This window comes from Vicugna pacos, chromosome 2 (assembly GCF_048564905.1).
Source record: "Vicugna pacos chromosome 2, VicPac4, whole genome shotgun sequence".
Taxonomy (NCBI): Eukaryota; Metazoa; Chordata; class Mammalia; order Artiodactyla; family Camelidae; genus Vicugna; species Vicugna pacos.
Genome location: NC_132988.1, coordinates 77,544,105 through 77,572,021, shown reverse-complemented (window position 1 = coordinate 77,572,021; position 27,917 = coordinate 77,544,105). Strand labels below are relative to the sequence as shown.

Genomic DNA, 27,917 nt, shown 5'->3' with positions numbered 1-27,917 from the left:
ATTTCACCTAAGATTATGTGAACAGCAAATAAGCCTATGAAAAGATGTTCAGCATCATTAGTCATTAGAAAAATGGAAATGAAAGCCACAATAAAATATCACTGTACACTCATTAGAATGGCTAATTAAAAACGAAACCCTGACAATACCAAGTACTCGGAAGGAAGCAGAGGAACTGGAACTTTTCCTACATTCCTGGTTGAAGTACAACATGGTGCATCACTTTGCAAAAAAAAACCACTTAGGGCAGTTTGTTATAAAGTAAAACACACGTCCCATGTGACCCACTGTATGGATTCAACATTTATTATTTATCCACTTATCAGCTAGACATTTAGGCTTTTTCACGTTTTAGCTATTATAATGCTGCTATGAAATCTGTGCACATTTCATTTGGATATATGCCCTGTCAGCAGAATTGCTGAGTCATATGGTAATTCTATGTTTAACCTTTTGAAGGACTGCCACGCTGCTTTCCAAAGTATGTGCATTCCCACCAACACTGTATGAGGGTTCCAACTTCTCCACATTCTTGCCAACACTTGTTATGTCTTTTTTTATTATAGCCATCCTGGTGGGTGTGAAGTGTATCTCGTGGTTTTGATTTGCATTTCCCAGACAGCTAATGATGTTGAGCACATATTCATGTATTTATAGGCCATTTGTATATTTCCTTTGAAGAATGTCTGTTCATAATTTTTTAATCCATTTAAAAAACTGGATTATTTTCCTTTGTTATTGAGTTATAGGAGTTCTCTGTATATTCTGGATGCAAGGCCTTTATCAGATACATGATTTGCAAAAATTTTCTACAGGCTGTGTTTCACTTCCACGATGGTAGAAGCACAAGTTTTTAATTTTGATGAAATGCAATTTATTTTGTGTGCCTTATGCTCTTGGTGTCATATCTAAGAAACTATTGCCTAATCCAAGTTTCAAAGATTTACTCTCTTTTATTCTGAGTTCTACAGTTTTACCTCTTACATTGAAGTCTTTGTTCCATTTCGAGTTAATACTTTTGCATGTGCACATCTGGCTATTCCAGCACTATTTGCTGAAAGTAGGAAGGATAAATTTCTGAAAGAAAGGTTCGTTTTCTCCAGAGGAAATAAAGAACAAGGGTGCTGGGTAGAAGTTGTAAACTAAATCACCCTAATTAAATATGAACAAATAATTTATTTTAAAAATTTCACTGTCATATCATCATATCAAGTAAATCTCACATCAGACTTGGAATACTTTCATTAGGACAACAGCAATTAACTGTGCTAATGGCAGTGATGAGAAGATTCTTGTCTTCAATGTTTGTCCAATTTACAGCACTTAAATAATGCAAAACACTATTTTAACAAATTATAGAATATATAGTACATTAGTCAAATGTAACAGCAAAGAACATAAGACACTACAGATATGAATCCAGGTTTAAGTAAAGATCAAGTATAAAACTTGGATTTATATAAGCAGTAAGTCAAAGGTGGTGATTTATGAACAGGCTTCCTTTGAGATTCATCCTGGTGCATCTAAACTCATTCTGTTGCAAACAAAACTAAAACCACACTATTTAAACTTCTCAGCAATAGCCCTTATATAAAATGTAGAAGAGTACAGCTCTGGTTACACTTCAAAACTTAAGCCTTTGAGGTAGAACAAGCAAAAATATATCAAAATATCCTATTTAAGAAGAATTTCAATTAATAAAAACTTTTAGCTCATCATTAATCTTTTACAACTCTAAGTTTCCATCTTAACTATACTTTATGAACATTCACGCAGTAACAATAAGTACATTTTTACATACACAGGTGAATAATGTGCTATTAATTCTTTTGTCCATTAAAATACTCCAATTTGTGAAAGTTCATATACCTACATGGTTTTCTATTTATCTTTTCAAATCTGGGTGTGAGAGAACGAAGAAAATTGTCCTCGGTATTAGTCTCCATCTTCCGATTATTTAAGCTTCTGCTAAATTTCTGAAAAAATTCATTATGTAATTAAGACAAATTTTCTCATACTCATTGTCTCAACTGATCATTTTTTCCAATTGTATTAATCACATGCTACGAAATGCCATTATTCAACACTGAAAGTATGTTTCATTATTTTAGCCTCCCTGCAAACACAAGTGGACTTCAGAAGTTGAAGTAAAGGCTTCTTCTCATTCTCTGATGAGCACTGGGTTCCTCCAATAGGAGTCAAGAAAGTATCCATTCTATCATTCAAAAGTGGTACCTTGAAGTCCAGGGACAATGGATTGTGAAAATGGTATCACCCATGAAGTCCCCAACATTCCCCAGCTCAGTTGCAGCACAAAACCACCTCATGGCTCACGTGTTTACCTTCTGCCTGATAAAGCGTAATTATTTCCATTTCAGGGTACCCCAGCAAATGGATTTTTGTGGTGTTTGATGTTTAATTTAGTCTAATTTTCAAATCGTATCTTGATTTTCATGTGTAACTAAGGATTATGTTCAAGGTTTGATAGGTATCCTGTTAATATTCTTAAGAGCTGTGAACAAATGCTCTTTTAGGTAATTTTTATAAAAGGACTCAATGTTTTGGTGGCTCCTCGTTGTCATTCTCTCATTTTTAAAGTATGTCCAGTCAAATTACTCAGTCATATAGTAGTAAATTCAAAGACAGCACCTTTTGGCTGGTCTGTTCCTACTGACTTACTGCTTTCTATATTTTGGGTAACTGAAACGCTGCAAGCCTTACCGAAGTCCAAGCAGATGTGGTAATGTGCATAATAGATATTCCAGTAAAACAGAACTGCAAACTTGTCCACTGTGCAGAATGGTCAATTTGTAAAATATGGTAAGTTGAACATTAAAATAAATGTTGACTACTTATTTCTAATAAGAATTTTTAATTTATTTTAGGCCCTTCATTTGAATGGTTACTTAGCAAATGCCTGAATTTACTGCTATTAGCAAAACTTGAACATTTATAATTTGGTAAAGATGACCAGTGTTTCCTTGACAAAGTTTTCATTTCAGTCTTTTCTGAATTGTGTTTTAAAGGGGGCTGAGCTAGATCATTAGCTCTCATCTTTAAGAAACAGATTATTATATCCTTTAGTAACTTTACAAAGTGATTGATGGCACATACTTCTCCATCAAAGAGATGCTCATTTAAATCTACAAAAAGATAAATATGCCCAGAAAGCTCATGTAATATTTTCTGTTGAAGATAAAATTCCCTCTGTTGAGGAGGTAATAATTCATACACTGCCATTCTTGAATGGGTTCTTGTAACTCGCTCACAAATATTTACGACTCGGCATAAACTTTCTGAAGGGAAATGCACACCATTCTCCTTTTTAACACATAACAGTGATCCGATTTTAGAGGTTTTGAGATCCGATGTATAGAGTGCACTGATGCAGTCCTCACATGTTAAAAGAGTTGATAATTTATCTGCAATGTAACTAGCACAACAGGTTAGATTTCGCCTATGATCTGACAGGTCTAGTAATGCCTCACTTAGCAAACAGTCAGACCAGTCGTAGCAAATATCCTCTTTGTGAAAAAGAGTCTTTACAATGCTGACACCGTACTGACGCTGAACTGTCCAAAGGGCCAAGTCTGTCCTTCGAGCAATTGAAATGTCAAGGATGCTTACTTCACTTAGAAAAACTTCATCTTGTAATCTGTATCTGGTCTCCACATTATGGTAAGCTTTCTGGAATGCCATGCAGGTAAGGTTAGAACTGGTTACTGATACCTGTCTCAGCAACTTTAGGAATAATTCCAGATGATCTTGACTGAATTTGTAAGTCAGAAGATATGGAAAAGGCATGATTTTGGGGGAAACATAATTTTGGTAGAGCCATTTTAAACTCTCAGCATTAAGCAAAAATCCCAGGAATCCCAATTTTCGCTTACCTTTAATTATTTGACTATTGCTAGTGTCAGCTAATGTAACAAAAATAGTCTTGGCTTCAATTAACACATGGTTAATTTTATTAAAAGTTTCAGGTAAGAGAGGTCCTCTAAATCCCTTTCCATAATAGTTCCTACTATTAAAAATGTCAAACAAATTGTTAATTAAGCGTAAGAAATGGATGGTCCCGGTACAGTTCTGAAAAGGAGGCAGACCTAGAGACAGCAAACATTCCAGTGCGCCCGCCACGCTCTCACTGAAGAGCTGGGCAGCACAATTCATTTTCAGTATGTGGTTTTTCAAATTTGCAAGTTTTCTTGGGATTCTCTCCAGATTCGATAATTCCTGTTCCTCTAGTGCTACTAACTCCACAAGGTGCTGCCAGTGCGCTGTGCCGTTAAGAAACTGGACACTCTGAAAATTCTGAAATGCATTCCTTATTAATCTAAGCAAGTGGCAAGAATCAAAGAAGTAGGCAATCTGTTGACTAGAAGATGAAGGATGCTGGAAGGTACACTTCATGTTGTCTCCATCAATATGTATCCCCAATGCTTTTGCCATCTGAACACTGTGAGCTGTAGCATCAGACGTGACAGCCAGAACTGTGATCCCGATGTCACTCAGTTTGCCAATCGTCAGGCGAAGCAACTGAGCGTGCAAATATCCAGACGCCCTGTTTATGAAAAAATAGCCAAGAGGTGTTCTCCAAAGACCGGAAATACCCACTGCCATGAGCAAAACAGTTTCTGAGGCAAGTGGCGTTTCGTCAGCGTCAAGTCTGCCAAGACCGAAGTCCATGAACCCTTGCAAGTGGTGACTGCTGGGGTCCCACTGAAGCTGCTGCTTGAGAGAGACACCTTTTATTATCAGTGAGCAATACTGATATCGCTGGTCTCCATCCTCTACTTTCCGTTGAAGAAAAGAAAAAATGCTACTGTTGAAACCAGGACCAGGTTTGCATTTGGACAACCATCTAGAAAATGTAAAAAATGAAAAATATAAAACACAAGTGAAGAAATTCAAAAAGGGAAAATGCAAAACAAAAACCAAAACAAAAAGGGAAAATGCCTTAAATGGTCCTAAAGTGGCCTCCAATTCCTGTAGAAATAAAGCCAAGTATAAGTAGCCAAATTCTACAGATATTCTCAAGCACATTCATATAGTTACCATGAAATAGTCAGATAATAGAGAAACTCAGAAACGTATTTTAAGATGCAAACATACCACAAAATAATTTTAATTTCTTATTCACTCCTTAAAAGAAGTATACAAGTCAGTTGCCCAGTTTGTTCAAAATGATGTATTTATGATTTAGAGCATAATCCAGTCTTACCTGTAAATTCACTGAAATGAGAACACTGTTGAAGGGGAACGAGACTTCAAGAACGTCTAGTACATCTACTCCATTTTACAGATTAGGAAACTGGGACAGAGGGAGAGGTTAAGCCACTTGGCCCATATTATGCTGCTGGTCTTGCATGAATGTGAAAGTCAGCTTTCCTGACATCCTAGCTCAGTGCCTTCCTCACTGCCCCTTACAGTATCAGAATTATGCCCTTTGGGGCAAATAGGTGTCTGCATCAGACTGCTCCTATCCAAAGCACCTACACTTATCTTAGGAGTTCTTTTATAGCAGCTCTGACCTTCCCAGATTGCTAGTTATTCTTTCCTATTACTGTTGGTGTCTGTCACTAACAGACAGAGTTCTTTTCACTTAGTTCTAATTTAGTCTTTCTAATTTGTTGTAAATTGGGAAAGGGAACAGCTAGGTTTAATAATTCTCTCAAATAAGACTAAATGGATTCTGAGGTAGACTGAGGTGTTCATCGTAAGTGAAGTTTGCTTTTGTAACTCAAATGACATTTTTAAGTTAAATTTCTGATTTGGGGGCTGTATTCTAGGTTGCCAAGGTTTCTTCCTGGACAGCCAAACTCTATTTAATTGAAATTTTAACATACTTCCATAATTATTTCAGGACAGGGCTTTTCAAATATTTTGCTGCAATCTAGAAGTTTCATAAACAGAATTTACCCTTACTTGATGCTACACACAAATATGTGTGTGTGTATAAATATGTGTATATAAAATGTAATGCCAACTATGACCCACTAAAACTGATCTCAAGATGCACTAAAGGGTTTGAAAAACACCATTACAGGATCCAAAAGACATACTCTGACTATAAGTAGCTAATAATTTATTTAGGATACAAAAGTATTAATCGTTATTTATACTTAAAAATAGTGCAAAATAATAAGACAATGAGAAAACAGTATAGGGGGCCTCCATCAGTGTGCTGCAGCCCACTACTATGTTGAAAACCCTTTTCAAGTGTGTCACCAAGTTTTAATTTTTACTTCTTTTGCACTAGGATTCTCAAAGACACCAAAGACACCGTGTTACATGTGCAGTATGTAATGAAACTACTTAATGCTTCTAATAAAAGTTCTAGTTTAAATATGTTTTTAAAAAAGCTTGTGTTCTGGTAAGTTTGATTTTTAAATGGAAATCTAAACAGTATCTTAATGTCCTCAACTATTAGAGTAATGTTTTGAACGTTAGGCAGATAGATATGTGGACTAGTTGATTTCTTTTTTTTTTTTTTTCAAAGTGTTGGTAACAGAGTAAAATACCTAAACAAAGTTTGTGAGTTAAAGTTGTAGGGAAGCAACTGATTTCTCTCTTAAACCAGCCTTCCCCTCTACCATTCAAAATTAAAGAACTTTCTCCCTGATTATAAAAAATGACACATTCGTTTAAAAAATAAATAAATAAAATACAGAAAAGTGCAAAAAAGAAAGTAAAAATCACTGTTAATATTTCAGGGACTTATCTATAGATCAAGGTCATCAATGACCTCTCCATCTTGCAAAATCCAACGGTCAGTTCTCTTCTTACCACCCCACATCCCAGCAGCACTGACACAGTGGAGCACTGTCTCCTTGAAATGCTTTCTACACTTGGCTTTCAGGCCATCGAAATCTCCTGGTTTTCCTCCTGCCTCACAGGCTGCTCCTGATCAATAAATGTTTATTGAATAAATGAATATTCAATATGATTAAAGAGAACTAATACTTAAGCAGAGATGTGTTAAAAATAGATACAACTTTTTAAATGAGGGAAATGAGTGGAAATGTAATCAAATACGAATATATTTGACCATCCAGATTTTTTAGGATGAAATCTGCGTACTTCTAATGTATTGGAATAATATGTCATAACTATGTAAAAAATTAATTGGAATAGCTGACTATTAAAACAAAATTTTGTTGATAGACAATTTTTTTTGAAGTCTGGGAAAATATACACCAAACCACTAACAGTGGTTACATTGTGAGATTAGAGGAATGTAAGCATTATAAATATTTTTCACTGTCTGGTATTTATATACCTACATATTGTTGCAATGTTTTATAGCAAGCATGTATTACTATCACATTCAACAAGGTACTTTAGTTTCATACAAAGCGCTCAAAGAAATAAGCAACTCTTTGAGTACTAAAATTACAAACCGAAATAATGACATGGCAAAGGTTACAAAATGCAGAATGAATTGAGAGAAAAAAAGACCAGTGTGAGCTGCAATGGCCAGGGAAGATTTAATCCAGAGTTGATTCAGAACTATAGGAAATGAAGAAAACCATAGGGGGAAAACAAAGATGGGAAGTTATATGGAATGTTTCACATAAACCATAGTGTAAAATCAGTAAGTAATGCTTTAAAATCAGTGCAAAGGAGAGGACCTGACTAAAAAAGGTATAGGAGGAGGAGATGGCAACACAGTATCTATAAAAATGTCTCCTGCTTACTAGAAAGTAGACATTTATAAATAAGTGTAATATCTAGCCTACATGGTAAAAATCACATTATGGAAGAGAGTGAATAAGCCTACACACAAATGTTCATCTCAATGTATGGAATAGCACTTAGAATAAAAAAATAAGAACAATGTAAATGTCTGCTAGTTGAAGAATGCCCAAATGAAGCAGGGTATGAATGCCTGACATTATGCAGCTATTCAAGATCAAAACTATGTAAAAAACTAGTAAATCTAAGCACAGAAAAAAGACTGGAAGAAAATTCCCTGTGTGTCAATAATAACTGTTTATATATAATATAGAGGAACAATTGATTAATTTTCCTTCTTTTTCTCTCATTTCTAAATTTTTATTAGTAGTAGTATTTTAATAGTATGTGTAGAGAGAAATTCTCATTCTTTTTTTTTAGTAGTACAGCATGGTGACTATAGTTAATAATACTGTTATGTATATTTGTTGCTATAAGGGAGTCAATCTTAAAAGTTCTCATGACAAGAAAAAAATTATAACTATGTATGTGATGGCTGTTAACTAGACTTACCCTGGTGATCATTTTGCAATATATACAAATATTGAATACATAATTATGTTGTGCACCTGAAACTAATAATCATGTTATGTGTCAATTACATCTCAATTGAAAAAAAGATGTTTCCCCCAAAATGGAAAAAAGAGAAACCTCACAATAATTAAGGTCCTTCCTCTCACCAAGCCTCAACTTTCCCCTTCTTTACAATGAGGGGGTTGGACTACATGATACCCAAGAGTTTCTCTAGCTCAGAGCCCCTGTGAGTCCATTTCAAAGCTGAAGCAATGAGAAACTAAAAGGCACCTTCCAGGAGAGAAGATTCCTGCATTTCCTGGCTGGTCTCTGCCCCAGCTACAGTGCTGCTCTTTAGACAGCGACCTGAGGTCCACTTCACTTCTTCCTGACATCTGTTCAAAATCCTTAATGACCATCCAGGCGTTCTTTCATTCCATAAATATTTATCAAGAGACCACTGTGTTCCAGGCACCACGCCAGGGCAGGAGGTGTAACAAAGAACCAGAAGCAGTCCTCATACTTGGGCAGCTCACAGGCTAGCGGGGAAGACAGTGTCGTCAGTACTAAGATTCAGTTCTGTACTGTGTTTGTGCAATCCAGGATCGGAAGAATGGCGGGCCAGGCTTAAGAAAGGACGTGATAGAAATCTGAGCCTCAAGGGTGAGGACCAATCTCCAGGACTAAAAGGGAGAATGGGCATTTCAGGCAGATGGGATAGCAAGTTCCTAAGAGAAGAAGTAAGAAATGCCTTACAGTTGGAACATGGAATACGAGCCCTCCAGAGGGCAGGGAGGGAGGCAAGAGAGGCGCTGCAGAGCCCGGCAGGCGCCACATCGCAGAGGCTCAGTAAACCACGGGAAGGGGTTAGGCTATAGACTATGGGTAAGGGGAGGCTTATGCAACAAGAAAGTGACTGCTATGGGTTGAATCGTGTCCCTCAAAAAAACATATGTCATAGTCCTAATCACCAGTACCTCAGAGTAGATCTTATTTGCAGAAAGGGTCTTTACAGAGGTAATCATGTTTAAATGAGGTCATAAGGGCGAATCCCAATCCAATATGATTATTGTCCTCATAAAAAGGAAATTTGGACATAGAAACACCCATGGATAATGGAAGACAATGTGAAGAAACACAAGGAGAAGACCACCATCTACAAGCTGAGAAGAGAGGCACGGAACAGCCCCCTACCTTACAGTCCTCAGAAGGAATTAACCCTGACAACATGCTGTTTTGCAGCTTCTAGCTTCCAGCACCCTAGACAATCTATTTCTGCCATTTAAGCCAAATAAATAAAAATGAAAAGGAGTCTGTAAAATCAGTGATAAAAAAACAGTAAAAACTGAGTATTAAATTTATAAGAGACTACTATAAAGTCATGGTGTTGTTTGCTTCACACATCTGTGTACTCTGACCACAAATCCTAAAAAATTATTTATCATAATCTTGTGTCTGGACAACCCGTACTGGCATCAACTAAAGTGCTTACAAAAAAATTCAGATTTTTGATCTTTGCCTCAAACCTATGGCATCAGTCTCAAACTATTTTAGATTTTCCACATATTAAAACTACTAAAGCGTATGAGAAATTCCAGTATTTCAAGATTCAGATTTTATCACTCAGAGTGTCTCTACCATCTGAAAGATGCAGAAAATTTTGTCAGCCTACACATCTTCATTTTGCTGGTAAAATACTGACTGTGATAATGTGCAAATACCATGTAGAAGTTTTTAAAAAGAGAAAGCGGACTAAAGGAAAGTATGAATACTAACAGCATTAATGTATAAAATGTAACGGAAGTGCAAAATATTTGTTTTATTTAACATCTAAAAGGTAATTCACTTACGTTCTGAGGATGGAAGAATGAGGCAGCTTAAGAATCTTTCTTACATAATCATAGACTTTGCTACTGCACAAGTAGAGGGTGCATGCAAACTGCTTCATTTCTGTGGAGTACTCGGCTGTTTCTCTCCAGTTATACAACTCCCACTTAAAATCTGTTAAAATAAATTTATTCTTTGTGATGAAAAATGTGTACAGTAACATTTTCAGGTATCGATCACAGCATTTGGATATAATGCATAAGGCGCCAAAATTCAAACACAATCACATTTTAACCGAGTTTGTTCAGAGGATAATATCCAACCATGGAGCCTGTTGATCGAGTTATCCTGTTCATCTTGGATCTTTTCACTAGAAAGAAGGGAGAAAAATGTTTCAACTTGAATCACTATGTTTTACTATTCATCGACAGCCTGAGTGGAGATTTTTAGAGGAACAGAGAAGAAAATGAAATAACTGCATAAAATTAAGGCTCTGGATTATGAGGACATTTATCTGTTTTATTTTGTTCCCTGGTTACCATCTACCTGAGAGTGAAAATAAGACACAAGAAACATTTCTGGGGATAGGGTACTATATTCAAAATGAACAATCTTTTCCACTATTGAGAGAAGACAAAAACCTTTTGTTCCTGGAGTGGACTCCTATTTATTACGTGTATTCTTCTCTTGGGAAAACACAAAATATTCCCTCCTTTGGAGATACCTACTCTTTTCCAGACACAAGACATGCTTCTTTTTTACCAGAATTTTTAAATACAAAATCTCTGATGCTATCATCAAAAAGTAAGTTGGTATTGCTTATCTGCCCCCTCTTCAAATATCCTGGTGCACAAAGAAGACTAGGTAATCTTTCAATGGACATACATATACTCTACAGAGAGTATTGTGGGAAAATTTGGAGACTCATATAATTTTCAAGGTCAAAGTAATTTTGCAGATTATCTAGTTCAACTCACTGCAGAAAGACTTTACTGATAAATTACATAGAAGTTAAAATTGTTTAGAAAGAATTTGCAGTAGCATGGGTAAGTGAGATTATAAAAAGTGAAAAGTATACTATATGGTATATGATCTCATCTTTGGGTAGCAGGACTATATGTTATTTTTATTATTTATACAATTCTTTGCTTCTCCTATAATAAATATTTTACTTTTGAAAATGGAAAGCCATAAAAGGGTTTTGGTGATGACTTTTCATTCTTCCTGCTTATGCCACTGAGACTTTTCACTTCTCAGCTAATAGCATATTTTCATAGGCAACAGCAAAATAAATACTTAATGACATTTCAGAAAAATTAAGAGCTTTGTTGTAAATATTACAGGTCATTGGGGAACATACCTGAAAATTGTGCTCGTAGCAGATACTCCGTTTCTTCTGAAAGCAGTTTCTCTTCTACAAGTGCATCAATTAATCGTAAACCCTTTCTCTTCTTGATCATCCTGTAGTTTTTTGCAGAAGCGAGTCTTTTTTTGGACACTTGTAGCATCTGTTGCACCTCGGCCAGCTTTTCTGCTCCTATAGTCAAAGGTCTCTTTAAACTGTAGTTATGGTCCTCAGTAGCACCTTCTTGAGAATCATCAGGAAGTGGCTGTTTTAGGATTTTCTGTCTTGCTTTACCTTTAAGGTGTACACCTTGGAGAACCTATGACAAATAGAAAATGAAGGTTATTTTAGAAATTATCACACAATGATTATCTATAAAAATACCACTGAATACAAACCACTCACCTGGTTGCCTGAAGAGTTAGTTATGAAAGAAAAGGTTATATTCTCGGACTTTAATGTATGGTTTCTAGGACAGTGTAAACAGGGTATTTTGTTTTGCTTCTATACTGAAAGAGTAATGCAATGCTGAAAGTTTCTGAAATGATTAAAGTAACTAGGGAAGGGTGGTGATAATTTGAGAAGGTTTCATGGGAATTTTAAGTAGTTAATGGAGGGGAAGGGAAGTTATTTGTGCAGAGAGGAAGGCATAGGACAGAGCATGAGCTTTGGAATTAAGACTCCCAGATCCCTTACTTGTTAGTTATTATTTAACCTCTACAATCCCTCATCTCATTTATAAAACGTGAAGGATAATACAGATTTGAGAATACAGTAAGATAATTTATGTAAATCGCCTAGTGCAACACCTAGATCACTGTAGGTCTCTCAATAAATAGTAACATTGATTTTACACAAAAGCATGAAAGCAAGTTGATTTTCCATATATACAGTGGGTAAGTATATGTGGTTGGAAAAGGGAATTCAGATTATTTAAGAGATGCACAAATCAATTAATAGAAAGCTCTTTGAACCTATGAGTTTGGATTTGACACCAACTATATTCTTAGGAAAGTAGGAATGAGGTAAAACAATACCAAAATAAGGAGACTCCAGTGAGTAAGAGGAAGGTTTGGGTAGTGTCAAGATAGAACAGGTGGATGACTATTTGCAGACTGCAGACAGTGACTGAGTCACCTACAAGTGTGTGGCTAAGGGGTAGAAGGACAAAATAAAAACAATCAAAAGAAGCATAAGACTGTAACACCAATACCGGTGACTGACTCATAGAAAGACTTCTATTTTCCTATACCTCTTTCTGTATCAGTGCTAATAATTAGGTTATGTTTTTGGTCAAGACCAATTAACATTTTGGAGGGAGACTCAAAAAAAGGGTAGATAACTTCAAAGTATTATGAAAACTACCTCATACTTAAACAAAAGCCTGAATTCTAAGGCTGCTGATATTCACTGCTTGAGTTTGTGATCAGCTTAGTAACCTTTATGTATAGCTAGACATATGATTTGCATTCATACATCTTATTTTTTAAAAAGCTCCAAAGCACAATTACTAATATTACATATGTATTTTTAAACTAATTTTCTAAGCATTTAAGTTTACTATTAAATTTATTTTACGATCTAAGTTTTTATTTCTGCAAATTCTAGCTATAATGTGAACTGTCTTGATTTTTAAAGGCTCTATAAAATTTAGTTTTGTTTACACCTGGATTTAAGTACCTTGTATAGAGAAACAGAAGGCACAGTTCCTTTTTTCAGCTTTCTTCTTATGCCATATGACTCAAAGTCACTTTCTTGAAAATGTTTGGAACATAGCATAGCACCTGGTCCTGGGATCCAAATCTTTTTGCTTCTGGGGTCCATACGATTAACAGCCCTGATCCATTTTGAGCGCTGTATGGTATCAGTTGGAAATCTATAGCAATCATATTAAAGTTCCATTAACATGAAGATATTATAGTAATACTACAGTATTTATTACATAAACCCATTTATTATTTAGCTTCTTTATATAAACATTAAGTCTGGTTAGTTTAAGTTAAATTCACTTCATCTGATTTCATTTTTCAAAGTTCGTTGATTTTTGGAATCCAAGAGTTCAGTATCTAAGTTACCTCGTCCATTTGTATGTGGACAATTCTCACATGAAATACCCTACCACATTCTGCCCTCACAGCCTTAACAGAATCTGCTTAAATTTAATATGTGTGTCCTTCCTTTCCTGTGGCAATTTTAACTATGTCCACAAATTCTTTATTACACCTCCTTTCAAGGGGTGAAGCCCAATTTCCTTCCCCTCGAGTGTGGGCTGGAGTTAGTGATTTGCTTCTAAGGAATATTAAAAAAGCAGAACTGATAGAGGGCAATAAGATTAGGTCGGAAAAAGCAACGAGGCTTTGTCCTAGTTGTCTGTGTTGAATGGGGGAAGTACCTGCCACGCTATCAGCAGCCCTATGGGGAGTCCACTGGGCAAGAAACTGAGGCCTCCAGCCAGAGGCCATGTGAGAGAGCCTTTCTCAAAGTAGATCCTTCAGTGTCAGTCAAGTCTTCAGATGACTGCAGTCTCGGCTGACATTTTGACTGCAATCTTATGAGACACCCCATAACACCCAGCTAACCTACTCCCAAATTCCTTACCCTCTGAATTCCTGACCCTCAGAAATTCTGTGAGAAAACAGATGTTTCCACTAAATTTTAAGAAAATGTGTTACTTTGCAGTAGAAAACAAGTACATTGTCTATACTCCATTTTCCTACTTTCTTCTGAAAGGCACCACTTTTCGCTAGCCTGGAATATAAAAGTTACTCTGCATTTCTCTATGTCAATCCCAGCCAAACTATAATATTTAGAAATGGGTGAGGAAAATAACTCGTGAAACTAATATAATGAAAATCACAGAACTATTCTTTCTGCACTCTTCTTTATCTTGAAGACAGATCTATAGGAAGCTATATGACTTTTATATATTTTAGTTTAAGCATTAAAGCACATAGTTCTTAGGAACTGAAACTGGTGGAAATTTTAATTTTCTCAGCTAATTGTTAAGGAAATAATACAGCCATATAATAAAACATAATTCTGAGATACTCTCTCAACCACTGTGAGAAGGAACACTGAATTGGAAAACCTGTATTTACACTTCATTTTCTTTTTATCAACCACGTGGTATTAGATACATCTCTCAATCTGAAGCCTCCTCCAGGGCTGTAGTAAGAGTACATGAGGATACATACGTATTCAAATGCACTTCGTAAATGGTAAAGTAGTATCCAAAGTTTGTTCTTTCTTAGGAACAACTAATTCCACTTTGGGGAATTTTATTGTTCCAGGAGGATGATGCTAATTGACCAAGAGAGGATGTACAGGGAATTATTTTTCCAACAAAGATGAGACACATTTCTTTCTTTTCACTGGCTTCTTTTCATAACTGATGGCACGTGTTTGTGAGACCAGTTTCCAGATTGGGTGTGGTCTCTAACCATTCAAGGAGCCAGCAAAAGTTGGCTAGTCCACCAAATTACATTACTAGCCTGATTCTCTGATGCAAAGCTTCCCAGCAGCAATGCCAGCAGGGTACTACTATCAATCCCCTTAAGCCCACGGGGTGGCCTGGGCTGCCTAGAGCCCTTGAGGTAGTCACATCAAGCCATCCCATACAGCTTTGTAGGTTTGCCCCCACGTATTAAACAAATATTTCCAATTGTAAAATGATGCAGAAACGATTGGTAAATACTGTAGTCTAACCAGCGTGACTAACTAGTTTGAGTTCTGTACAACATTAAATTGGTAGTAACAATTGATACTACTTTTCAAGCATTTACCTTGTGCTATATATATGTTTCAAAGGCTTAGTTTTAGTCTTAAAATACTCTGCAAGACAGGTCTTCAACCTTTTACAAAAGATGAAAGCAAAATCAGAGCCAAGTATAGCCACCAGGAAATAATCAACTGAAATTGGAATTCATGTTTCTCTAGTCTCAAGCCACCTCTGGTAGAAGAAATATCCCAAACATCATCTCATATACACAATAATGAATTGGTTTACACTGTAAAACAGAATTCATTTTCTTCCTTCTGTTGACCACGCCTTTTTTACACTACTGGCAGGAATTTACCTTTGTCTCCCTACACATCAAATATTTTCCAGAAAAGCAGCTAACAAAACCTCTTCTATGGTAGGTACCTCTGGGGAGGGAGAGCAAAGATTGAGGGGCAAGGCTTTAACTATATCCATAACTTAAGTCTCTTCTGGCTGCTACTGTGTTTGAAATGATTCATAAATAGTTTTAAAAATAGAATTCATTACATTCAGGCAAAAATGCTTCCAAATGATCATATGTATATTTCTTTGGTTATGAAGTAAGTTTCTTAATCTCTCTACATCAACAAAAAGAGAAATGAACCAAAGGGTCACTTAACATCTAACTTGCCAGTCTCACTTTGCATTTCGCCATTTATGCATTTGAGAGAGCACCAATATTCTCATAATAACAGTTTCCACACCTCTGAGTCATTTTGATTCAGGCTTTTCAACCAGAGCCTCTTGCTTATGTCCTTGCTGCTTCTTTCACAGCTCTGGTGATGATGCTGGGGAAGGTTTCAGAGGACATAATAATCTGAGCCAGAGCTGAAGTGTCAATAGAGTTTGCCATGCAGAGAGGGCCCACTTCAAGCAGATGCAGAAACAGAGATAAAAAACAACTACTTGGATCTTCCTGGCTGATAAAGCATTGAAAAATAGGTTAACTTGAAGGCTTGAGAGGGTTGAAAGGAGAATACAGAGGTAGCTGGGAGTGGTTACAGATGGCTGGGTAAGTAACTAGAGGTCAGATCACAAAGGGTCTTGTACGCATTAGAATAAGCTTTGGGTCCAGCCTTCAGGTCAATGGCCACCACAGTAGTCTACACCCATCTACTGAGAGTAGAAGAAATTATTAGAATTTATTTTTGTAATTAGTGCCCCATCTTCTATTTTTTGTGTTTCATAATATTGATCAGTACATCACATCATATATGAATTTATAAATTATTATAAATCACTATGCTTATATCAAAGGAATGTACTCAAAATTTTTTATGGAAAGAGCACCACAATCAAATAGTTTGAAGATGGTGGCTTCAGTCAATGACAAGTTGACTAATTCTCTCCTTCTCATACTACCTTTTTGCTGAGCCTTTACTTCAAAAATACTACCTTGTCGCCAGCACTAACACCATGGTATTCTCTTTTTTCTGTCTATTCTTTCCTGCCTTCCTCACAACTTCCCAGATCTCAGAAGACAGACGATTCCTTCCCATTCACACACAGACCTGTGTTTAATTCTGCCAACATGTACAATAATAGAAGTATGGAGTGGATGTAATTCAGGTTGGAAGAGAGGTGTATGAGGAAAGGCTTCACAGAGGAGCTTGGCCTATGTCTTTTAGGTACTGAAGAGCTCAAGGGATTAAAATCCTTCCTTCAGGGAATGCCCCTGATAACATGTGCATTTTTAGAAAAATCATTTCCAGGAATCTAGAAAATGGAATGAATGGGGAAGAAATCAGACTGGCGGAATCAGAGCAGACTATTGTAATTATTGCATTCCTTTTTTTTTAATTAAGCAGGTCTTACTTTGGTCCTTCATATATAAAACAAATAAAAGCAATAAATGAGTTATTACCTATTTAAGGAAACTAGGAAGAAGGCACAGGAAAAACAGGGCAGCAAAAAGTTGAGGAAAAAATTCATGTAAAGGGAGAGAACTAGGGAAAGAGTGTCAATAAAGTCAAGGGAGGTGAGAGTTTCAAGAAGTGGTCAATACGTTAAAAATTAACATACAAGGTAAAAGAGGTCAAGAGAAAGATTTAGAAGTGCTCAGTTAGATTTGGCAAGATTACTGGTGACCCTCAGTCAGTGCTATTTCATTACAGTGGTGACAGATACCTGGCTACAGTAGGTTGAAAAATCAACAGGACTTAAGGAACCTGGTTACAAAGGAAAGGAGAGTGGCAGGGTAGTGTAGAGGTGCACCTAGGCTCAAGAATTTGTGAGCATGCTCAGTGTCTTTAGATAATGAAGCAGTAGAGGGAGCAGTTTAAAATAAAAGAACAGTTCTCAAGAAAACTAAAAATAGAACTACTATATGACCCAGCAATTCCATTCCTGAGTATGTATCTGAAAATACAAAAACTAATTCAAAAAGATAAATGCACCCCAAGGTTCAGAGCAGCATTATTTACAATAGTCAAGATATGGAAGCAACCTAAGTGCCAATGAACAGATGAATGGATAAAGATAAGGCATATATATATATATATATATATATATATATATATATATATACACACACACACACACACACACACATACATACACAGTGGAATAGTACTCAACCATAAAAAAGAACAAAATTTTGTCATTTGCATCAACATGGATGGACTTGGAGAGCATTATGCTAAGTGAAATAAATCAGAGAAAGACAAATATTGCATGGTGTCACTTACATGTTGAATCTAAAAAATATAACAAACTAGTGAATATAACAAAAAAGAAGCAGATTTACAGATATAGAGAAAAACTAGTGGTTACCAGTAGGAAGGCGGGGGGACAATTTAGGTGTAGGGGAGTGGAGGTACAAACTACAGGGTGTAAGATAGGCTCAAGGATGTACTGTACAATGCAGGGAATGTAGCCAATATTTTGTAATAAATTTAATAGGGAATAATCTTTAAAATGGTATAATAAATCAATTTAAATAAATAAATAAGCTTTTCAAAAAAAAAAAAAAGAAAAGAAAGAGAGAAAAGGAATTAACTGATGGAAACAAATCCCAGAGAAGAAAGGGTACAATTTAGGAAACAGCTTAGGTGGAGGAATCAGCCCTATTTAAAACAAGCAATACCACAAAAGGCCTACCATTCATAGTTGAAACTACTTAACCTCACATGTTACATTTTTTTTTAGATAATTTGCCTTCAAGCTACTTATTCCACTCTTCTACATTATAGCTTCACTTTTCATCCCTTTACATTTTTCCATGCTATTTCTATTTAAATGCTATCCTCCTCCACCCCACTCCCCCACTTAGGTAAAGTTCAAGGTCCAACTCAAATACCACTTGTCCCCTACAGCTCTTTCTGATCTTTTCATAAATGTCCCTTGTCAGTGGTTTAACTCCCTACATCTCATACTGCCTTACTAGGCTACCACTTTTTAAAGTACTGTACACTTCTCTTCGTCTGTGAGGATCTGTTCTACCCACTTTTCTAGTTCTCATTGATTCCAATGACCTATACCAGACTGAACCACAGATGTGGGTTCAAATTAGATAGGTCTGAAAACATGCCCCTCTCTTGAGCCAAATGAAATTTTCTTGCCATGACTAGACACAGCCAGAATTGGACCAGGCTTGCAGAGCTCTGCTAAGAATACTGGACAACTGTCACTACAGGAACTACAGATGAAAATCTGAAACCGAACAGGTCCCTGGGCGACCCTCCCGGGTACAAAAACCCCTCTGTGCCTCCTAGTTCTAGCCAAAAAAAAGCCTTTAGTCTCCTTGGTCTTCCTTGAGTTCCAAAGAGCAGACTCAAGCAATTACTAATTAGGGTCGTGAAGGAATGCAGGAAAAAAAAAAAAAAAAGGAAAAGCAGTTAACCCAGATAGCCTGAACAGTTCAGTGATAAAAACAGTCCCAGTTCCTCACGAGATATACATAACAATCCGATGGATATCTCTGAGTAGTTTTGCAAAAACTAAGACACCATCCATCCCCTGCCCCACCAAGGTGGAGGGTGGTGACTACCTGCTGACCACAAGCACCTAGACTCCACCGGTTGGAACCAGAAGGCTGATGACTGAGAGTCTCAAAATACCAACCTGATACCTCACCCTCAACCCACCAGAATAAAGTCTGCACCCTACAGCCCTTACCCCAAATACTGCTTTTTAAAAAACCCTAAAAGCCATCAAAGAGTTAAGGCCTTTTGAACACAGCCGCCCCCGCCCTTCCCCTCGCTTCGCGCCTTGCAGTCAACGTTAGATCTTCCTTCACCACAATTTGGAGTAAACTAGCTTTGCCGGGATGGAGAGCAGAGTTCAGTTCCGTATCAAATTCATCTGTACTCATGCTCTGGAGCAAGCCACGCACTCCAATAAAAGCTCACGCCTTCAACGGGTATTCTAAACTGCCTTTCCTTCTCCTAAGACGACCGACGCCTACCGCGTAATTAACGCTAAAAGCTACCGAGCAGGGGTAGGCAATGACAAAAAGACAGACAGGCGGAGGTAAAAAGAGCAGGACCTGAAGCAAGAACCCCCACTCTCCAAGCGACCCGGTTCCCCGCCCTACCCCCGCGCTACGCACGCCACGCCACGCCACGTCACGTCGGGGCGACGCACGGCCCGGCCCCGCCCCACCCTGGCCTACAGCCCTTCTGGCCGTGCTGGGAGTTAGCGCGGAGGCTGCTCTCACGCACTGGTGGAAGGAGAGGCCTCGCTCCCGGCTCAGCACGGTGTCCCGGGTGCTGCAGCCCACAGCCGAGCAACTTCGGGTCATCTTCTTGCTACGTGGAGCTCCACCGTCGGTATTCCCGCGACAGCATGAATCACGATAAAGTTAGCTCCGCCCGATGACTCGGCGGCTGCAACCTTTACTTGTTGGGAAAGGCGGGCTCTTAAAGCGCTCGGCTCCCACCCTTCCTCTCCATGGGCTCTGCGCTTGACGCCGTGGCCAATCACAGGCCGCGTCGTGTCACAGCAGCCAATCTGAAAGGCCAGGGGCATAAAGACGAGCACTTGGCCGCTCCTTCGTCTCTGTTCGAGGGTGGTTAGTGGATTTAGCTGTCGAAGACTCGTTTTCTTCCGCTGTGGTTAAATCCAGTGCCATCGCGCTTCTTGTGAGGCCCAGCCAGAGAATGCGAAGGGAGAGGCTGGACCAAAGTTGAGGCGAATCCAGAGGCATGCCGATGGGTCTCCGGGTGCGAGCTCAGAAAGTGACTGGAGGATGTAATGAGAGGGGTAGGAGGGAGAGGGATCAATGAGGCTCCCCAGAAATACGGAAGGCTAAGTTGGATCTAAAATAAATGGTTTACTGAGGGGCATGTCATTTCCTTGCATTTTATTTTGTAGTTCCCTGATGCAGAGATAATGAATGTAGAAGCTAGTGGAATGGTTGACCATAGGTATGTGACCTCAGAGGAGCTTGAATAAGAATCTGATGTGAAGATACGTCGACTTTTAGTTGAACGAACGCTTTTCTGTAGGATCATTTGCTGCAGTGGAGGAATTAAGGAATTAAGGTAAGAAGGTCCTCGGGGCTCTGGGGAAGCGAACGATCTCGTGGGGACTGTCAACAGCAGTACTAGGAGGGGCGGGAGAGAGGGGCAACTAAACGGGTTTGGTTGGGATGTAGGGCATGGTGGTTAGCTTTCAGGAGTGAGAAGATCTTAGAACGAAGTCTTTGTTAAGCTCTTTATTTTTACAGTATGCGATTTCAGTTTTCATAGAAGAAACAAAATGGGGCCAAAGTAGATCATAGTTTCTGTTTTGTATCTTTGTAGAGATCTATAGCATATGAAGTGGCATCTTTCCTGTTTGACGTTAGAGGCCCGTTATAGAAAACAAATGCTTGTAGCATTAATTTTTCTCTAGTTGGCAAGACTGATTCCAATATTTCCAAACAAGATCGTTCTTTCCCCCCTTTTTGTTTAGTTTATCCAGATTCCAGCCGCAAAGATTCATCTCAAGGTATTATTTATTTACAGTTGCTTTCCATTATAATATGCTTGTGTCCTATGTGAATGAAATTAACATAGCTTTTGCTTATGTAGCTTTGTTAACAGTTACATGGCCTAAAGATAGTTCATGAATTTGGGGAAGATTGGTCCATGGGGGATGTGCAAGACGTAGGACCTGGATTTAAGTCACTGTCAGTTGATTAGACTGTTAGAAAGTTCCAGCACTCAACCAATTAAGACCTGAGTGAGGCTAAATAGAAATAAATACGTTTTTAATTAAAAATTGGTTGCTTTACTTTTTTGGTAATAGTTTTATTGAGCTATAACTCAAATAAATACCATACAGTTAATACATTTAAAGTGCACAATTCGATGGTTTTTAGTATATTCATGAGTTGTTCAACCATCACCACAATCAATTTTTGAACATTTTCATTACCCCAGAAAGAAACCCCATTTTCATTAGTAGTCACTTATATTTTCCCTCCTCCAGCCTCTGGAAACCACTAATCTTTGTTTAGATTTGCCTGTTCTGGATACTTCATATAAATAGAATCAGAAACTAATGTATTATCTTTTGTGACTGGCTTCTTGCACTTGGAATATTTTTAAGGTTCATTCATGTCGTAGTATCAGTACTTCATTTTTTTATTGCCAAAAAATATTCCATTGTATGGGTATACCACATTTTATTTTATCAATTCATCAGTTGGTGGACATCTGAGTTGCTTCCATTTTGAGTGGCTGTTAGGAATAATGCTGCTATGAACATTACTGTACAAGTTTGTGTGTAGACATATGTTCTCATTCCTCTTGAGTATACACCTAAGGATGGAATTGTTGGGTCATATGCTAACTCTTATGTTTAACCGCTTAAGGAAATGCCAGACTTTTTCCAAAGTAGCTGTACCATTTTACATTCCCACTAGCGATGGATGAGGGTTCCAATTTCTCCACATTCTTGTAGATGTGAAAGTAATATCATTGTGACGGTTGCCTTTTTTTAAGGACTCAGTTTGCTAGAAGATGCTACTTGAGTGCAGAGACAATGTCTAAGATGAATTTGTCTTTCAACCCCTCATGCACAAATAGACACGTGTTTCTGCTATAATGTTATATGAATTCCTGAAAAAACCTCCTGTTCAGCAAAATTGTGCATTTGAAAGAAGCAGGACTTATACAGAAAATAGGGTTAGGGCTGACTACTCAAAACTTACGCAATTTTATAATCTCTAAAATAAACAGTGATTGGTAGCTGGGAGGTATTCTTATGCCCTCCTACCACATTAAAGGTAACTTTAAATAGAGACTTAAAGTTACCGTTAAGGTGTATTAAAAGAGCAAGTTTGGTGGGTGCTAGGTATTACTGATGGAAATGGAGCCCTGGGCAAATGGACTGCTGTTAAGATAGTTGTTCACAGGTAGTGTAACCTGCTGAAAGCCTGGAGAGGGAGGTGGGTGCTGCTGGGCAGAGAGCCCCCGGTGCAGGCACTCATTTTTCATTTTCTTAAGATAGAGCTCAAAGTACTCTTACTGCTGCCAGTTCAGCATCAGAGTCCAAAGAGGGCTTTTTTCCTTTATGCTGAATTGATTTCCAGATAATGTGGCTCTCACATTATTTTGACAGCATTCTTCTAATTACAGATGAGTTGCAGAAAACTGCTATGCTGCAGAACAGATTTGCTTAAATATTGTAGACCTGCTAAACGAAAATAACCAACTCAGTTTACAGAAGCCACAGTGGGTCGCTGCTCTGGGTATTCTTTAGTATGCTTCTGGATAGGGAAGTATGCAACCATTTATAAATGGAATCATTCATTTTGAGTTGTATTTATGTGTTTTTACACTTGCCTGTAAGTTTTACATGCTTTTTTGTTGCATTTGGTATCATTTTACTGATGACATTGAAGTTCCCAATTTAATCATTTGATTGTATCTGTTTCCTCCAATAACTTCATATCCAGTGATTAAACTTTTTCACTGCTGTTCACATAATGAACCGTTGTGATTATTGAATATGTAAATGAGGATATGTAAGCTACATTAAAGATGTTTGTAAAAGGCATTGACCGTTGGACAAAGTAATTTAAAATAAAATATCTCTTTTCAGGGATTATATTCTTGGAAATGTCAGAAGAAGATTCCTGGGTCTTGGAAGCCACTTACTCAAAGTATGCAGAGGAGGTAGTATATCCTTTTGTTTTAAATGTATTAAGTATTCCTGGAACAAAAGTAGTGAGTTGAAAGTGGAGGATTATTGAGTAAAAATGGATTTTATAAAGGCTTGGGTGAAATCTACTCTCCTGTTTGGTGGTATAGAATCTCATTCATTGGTCACCTGAAAAAAAAATAGTAACAGCTAAAACTTATTAAGTGGTTATATGTCAGGCTTTGTACTAAGTGTTTTATACACATATACAGTTTTTTTGTTTTTGTTTTAAACACTTCTTATTTCTCTCAACAACCCTATGAAAGTAAATAGACTTTTGCTTTCTAGGACTGGTATTGTCCTTATTGAACACCTATCCTTTTGTCAGATTTTTTAGTCAGTTATACTAGGGCATTTATTTGTCATCTTGATAAGTAAAATGTGTTTCTAGTAACTGACTTACATTCTTGCTAAATTTTTCATCCTATTAGTTCTTGGGGTTTTTTGTTTGTTTTGTTTTGTTGTTGTTTTTGCTTCAGAAAAGCCTTGAGGTTTTGAAATTATTGGTGAATAAATGTGAAGACAGTTCTTAATCTGATCCTTTCCCAAGATTTCAGAACTTTTCAACTGATTCATAAGTTGTACATTTTACTTCTGGGATATGGTTTGTGACCTGGGTTATTTATTGCAATGTAACAAAAATTTGACAGTTTAAAACAAAAAACCTTTATCTTACAGTGGGCAGAGGAGGTAGAGGAGAGACATCAGCTTCCAAACTGTCTCACTTGGCAAGCCTCAGTTCTTTGATGGCTGTTGGCTGAAGACGTCAGTTCTTCCTCACCATGTGAACCTCCCCATGGGCTGCCTGAGTATCCTTATAATATGACAGTTGGCTTTCCCAGAGGGAATGATCACAGAGAGAAAGGCCAAGATGGAAGCTTGTCTTTTAAAAGTTACTCTAGAAAGTGACAAAACATCACTTCTGCCTTGCTTTATTGGTCACAGAGACTAATCCTGGTGCAGTATAGGTGGACACTATACAAAGGTATGAATACCAGGAGGTGGAGGATCATTGGGGACCATCCTGGAGGTTGACAACCACACTTTAATTAAAAACTTTTTAAAAAAATGTTTCAATGTATTAAGTCAAGAGAGTTGATATTTGATCCTTAAGTCAGATAATTAGAAGTATGAGAGCATTGTATCCAAACAAGTGCTCTGTTTTCTAAGGTACGTGTGGTTTCTTTCTTGCCTGTGTATATATAAACTATAAGTGGTGCTACATTCCTTTTGAGAGTTTTAAGAAAGTTCACTTTATAGTCAGAATACTCTACCTTAATGAAATACTATTTTTATTGGACTCATATCCCCTTTCCCAATTCCCCCTAGGTGGAGGGGGTTAAGAGAAGCTGGTTGGAACTAGACTAGAAATTTTGTATCCCTTCCCCTATTACTTTACCTGAGGTGCAGATTGACTTGGAAAAGTTTGAAATTTCTGTTTTTGAAGGAATGTAGTCCAATTACTTACAGGCAGTTATACGAATATTTGACATAGGATAGAGTAAAGGTGTAAATATGCAGCAGCAAAATTCAAGCAGTTGCCCTTTTTGCCAAAAGCTTGATTTTTATCCAGTGTGGCAAGTATGCTTTCTTTCCTTCCTGCTGCTTTCCCCTGCTCTGGGCTTCTGTTCCTTATTATATTGTATTTTAATTTTATTTTCAGGCATTGGGGGCGGCCAGCCAAGCCTAAGGCCACCCCAACCAGCTGGGGAAGGCCTGCAAGGGGTGCTGGGCCTTGCCAGGAGCTCTTCTTTCCCTCTTAATGAGTGAAATAAAAACATTGTCAAGCAGTCAGGATGTTCCTAATTGTCAGCATTCTGTTTAATGCCTGAGATTTGTAATCTTTTGAGTCTTTTCACATTATCACTGCTTATAAGTTCTTAGTAGAGATGACTCTCCCTCTTTTCCTTGAAAGTTTTAGTGCTTCTGATCACTGGAAATGTCGAATAACAGAAACATTACATATGAAGCAAGGCATAACCAGTTTTCAAATGTATGGTTACCATTTCCATATCAGGTTTGATGTTAAGACAATACCTCCAAGTTAGCATAAGGTAATCTGTGCAAAGTAGATAAATGATATGCTTGAAATTTATCTTTCTTATGAGTTTTTTCCAATGATAGTAAAATTGGAGGTCTTATCTGTTCTACATGAGAAAATTGAAATCTATAGAAATGTGCATTTATCTATATTTTAAAGGGGGCTAAGCAATAAAAACCTTGACTAGAACTTAAGTTGCAAATGAGAAAAAAGTATAAATGTCCAATGATTAAACTTTTTCCACTGCTGTTCACATCATGATTTGTTGTGATTAATGTATGTGGATGAGGACATAATGGAAAAAAGAAAATCATGAGGCATACAGATATGTAGTTTCTGTACACTGACTTGCCTTTAAATGTTTTTTCTTTTAGGAATAGAATTGAAGGGTGTTTTTCTTAGAGAACATCATTTGTCAGATTCATCAAGAATTTAGAGATTTATAATAAGGTAAGAAGTTTATATATTTTTTAGTTTTGACAAAAGACAAAATGACATCTGAGCAAAAAGATTGAAATGACATTTGAGCATAATGTGGGTATCATATTCAATTAAGATTTTTTCCTTATTTTTTTCAGCTTTCAAAGGTAACATAACTATGACTTCAAAGATAATATAATTTTTCAGATCAATAGACTTGATTCAGGATAGACAGTTGAGTGGGGGGGGGGCAGGACTTTTAACCTTGATAGTCATCTTTTCTTCAAACTAATGACATAATCCTTTCAGGTCCTAAAATTTTTAGATATCATATGTTCTGGGGTTTAAATTTGCTGAGTTATTGGATATTCTATAAAGAACTCTTTGATAAGACAGTGGATGACCATCCTATAACTTTAGCTTTGTTCAAGAACAGTAGATAGGCAGGTGGTCAGCTGAGAATTTCTAATCTAATACCAGATTAATCTGTGATTAATAGATGTGTTATCTTGCAGTGTTTCTCAAATTTAAGGACTATAAAGGGGAAGATTCTTGTGAATACCCAATATTGATTTAATTTTCTATTTCTTAAACTCCTACAGACATATAAGTTGATGTAAACTTTGTGATCCTTAATGAAAAAATGTACAAAATAAGTACATTCAAAACCAAAATTTAAACAATTTAATAGGATGGATGCTACTGTATTGTAGCAGTAAACATAGTGGCCGCTATCCAATAAATTTTATTTACATATGGCTTTGTGCCTTGTGATGATTGTAAAGTTTTATAATCAACAGTATAGTTGTCCAGAACTTTACTCTTTTGCAGACCTCAAGATTATTGAAATGAGGGGAGAGGGCCTAATTCTCAAAACGATGTCTTTGGACTGTAAATCCTAATTTGAAGAATTCTGTTACATTATCTCTGAACATTCTTCTAGATACAACAAGTAATTCAGTCTTAGAATTAGCATTCTTTTAAGAAAAGCTTTAGTTTTTATTTGATCTAGGATTTGGCTTGCCTAGTAGTTAAATAAATTGGGTTAAAAGTTGACTATTTTGTGAACTAATGCAAGTTTTTCTTTTTAGATGCAGGTGCACCGTTGCAACACACATGATGCATGAATATCAGTTTTCACAGTGTAGTTAAACAACACCTGACCTGCAACAACACAGCTGAACTTTTAGTTGTCACAATATTAACTGAATTATTGCATAAACTTTGCTGCTCGCTCTTTATTCCACAAATCATTATGCAAATAAAAGATGTGCATCATGAATAAGAACCAGCTGTATCACTTCTTTCAAAGTCTTGGTGAACGGTCACTGGCTATTAAGTCACGCAGAGACAGAAAAGCATATAGCTTTATGTTGCCTCCTTGTCTCCCAGTGATAAATGCATGCAACATTTTACAAAAATGGATAATCAAAAGAGGGAGTTAGCCAACAAATATGACAAGGCAGCAAAGAAATGAAAAGTGGTAACACTGGAAGTGAAATTAGATGTGGTTAGAAGATTTGAAAATGGTCACAGCAAAGCGAAGATAGGATGAGACCTAGGCCTACATGGAACTACAATACAAACCATATTTTAAAAGTCTGATGAATATATGAACAAGGTAAAGTTGTTTCAACATCTTTTAGTTTAAGTTACACTAGGAACAGAAAGCCGCTTAAGGTTGAAATGGAGTGTTTATCTCTACTTTGGATTGAGGAATCAAAAACAAATCCTAATCAGTTTGGCTAGCATTCAGGCCAAAGCACTGAAGGAAAATGGTAATTAATTACAAGATCTTTTTACTGCCAGAAAAGGCTGGTTTCATCCTTTCAGAAGTCAACATGAATTGATTTAATGTTAATCCGGTGAAACTACAAGCTCAAATAAGAATGCTGCTGTGAAATCTGCACCCAGATTCCCAGGATTGCAAGTAGTCCTCACTTTGCATAGTAGTGAGAGACTACTGTGCAAAAACCTGTAGGATTTGGATGGAATATAAATGGAGTTATAGAAGATAAAGATGACCATAAGAATGCTGCAATGTTGACACTGCCACCATTCAAGAAACAGTTGTAGATTTGCAGTGAGGTGAACTTAGTGAAGGTGAATATAAAGTTATAAACGAGGAAAGCGGTTGCATTATAAAG

The 27,917-nt window shown here is 37.1% G+C and overlaps 1 protein-coding gene and 1 long non-coding RNA gene across 13 annotated transcripts; one reads left to right on the top strand and one right to left on the bottom strand.

The window, feature by feature from the left end:
* Positions 1-290: 290 nt before the first annotated feature.
* On the bottom strand, positions 291-19,974 carry THAP9 (THAP domain containing 9). 8 transcript variants are annotated; one of them, XM_072942626.1, is made up of 7 exons: positions 19,841-19,948; positions 15,884-16,099; positions 15,202-15,270; positions 13,100-13,295; positions 11,435-11,738; positions 10,098-10,248; positions 291-4,861 (listed from the first exon to the last, which is right to left on the bottom strand). In XM_072942626.1, exons 2-7 carry the CDS (start codon positions 15,892-15,894, stop codon positions 2,872-2,874), a joined length of 2,721 nt encoding a protein of 906 aa, XP_072798727.1. In that variant the 5' UTR covers positions 15,895-16,099; positions 19,841-19,948; the 3' UTR covers positions 291-2,871. The 8 variants fall into 8 exon arrangements, with proteins under 8 accessions (XP_072798727.1, XP_072798719.1, XP_072798704.1 ...); XM_072942618.1 differs by lacking the exon at positions 19,841-19,948 and adding an exon at positions 19,666-19,733; XM_072942603.1 differs by lacking the exon at positions 15,884-16,099 and having other exon boundaries at positions 19,841-19,952.
* A 166-nt stretch (positions 19,975-20,140) lies between these two features.
* LOC107034906 (uncharacterized) lies at positions 20,141-27,058 on the top strand. Of its 5 annotated transcripts, none has more exons than XR_012061143.1 (8): positions 20,141-20,369; positions 20,493-20,662; positions 21,075-21,110; positions 23,211-23,284; positions 23,988-24,118; positions 24,424-24,479; positions 25,725-25,800; positions 26,862-27,058. It is a non-coding gene; the product is annotated as an uncharacterized lncRNA (long non-coding RNA). The 5 variants fall into 5 exon arrangements; XR_012061141.1 differs by having other exon boundaries at positions 20,142-20,381; XR_012061137.1 differs by having other exon boundaries at positions 20,147-20,341.
* The last annotated feature ends 859 nt before the right edge of the window (positions 27,059-27,917 follow it).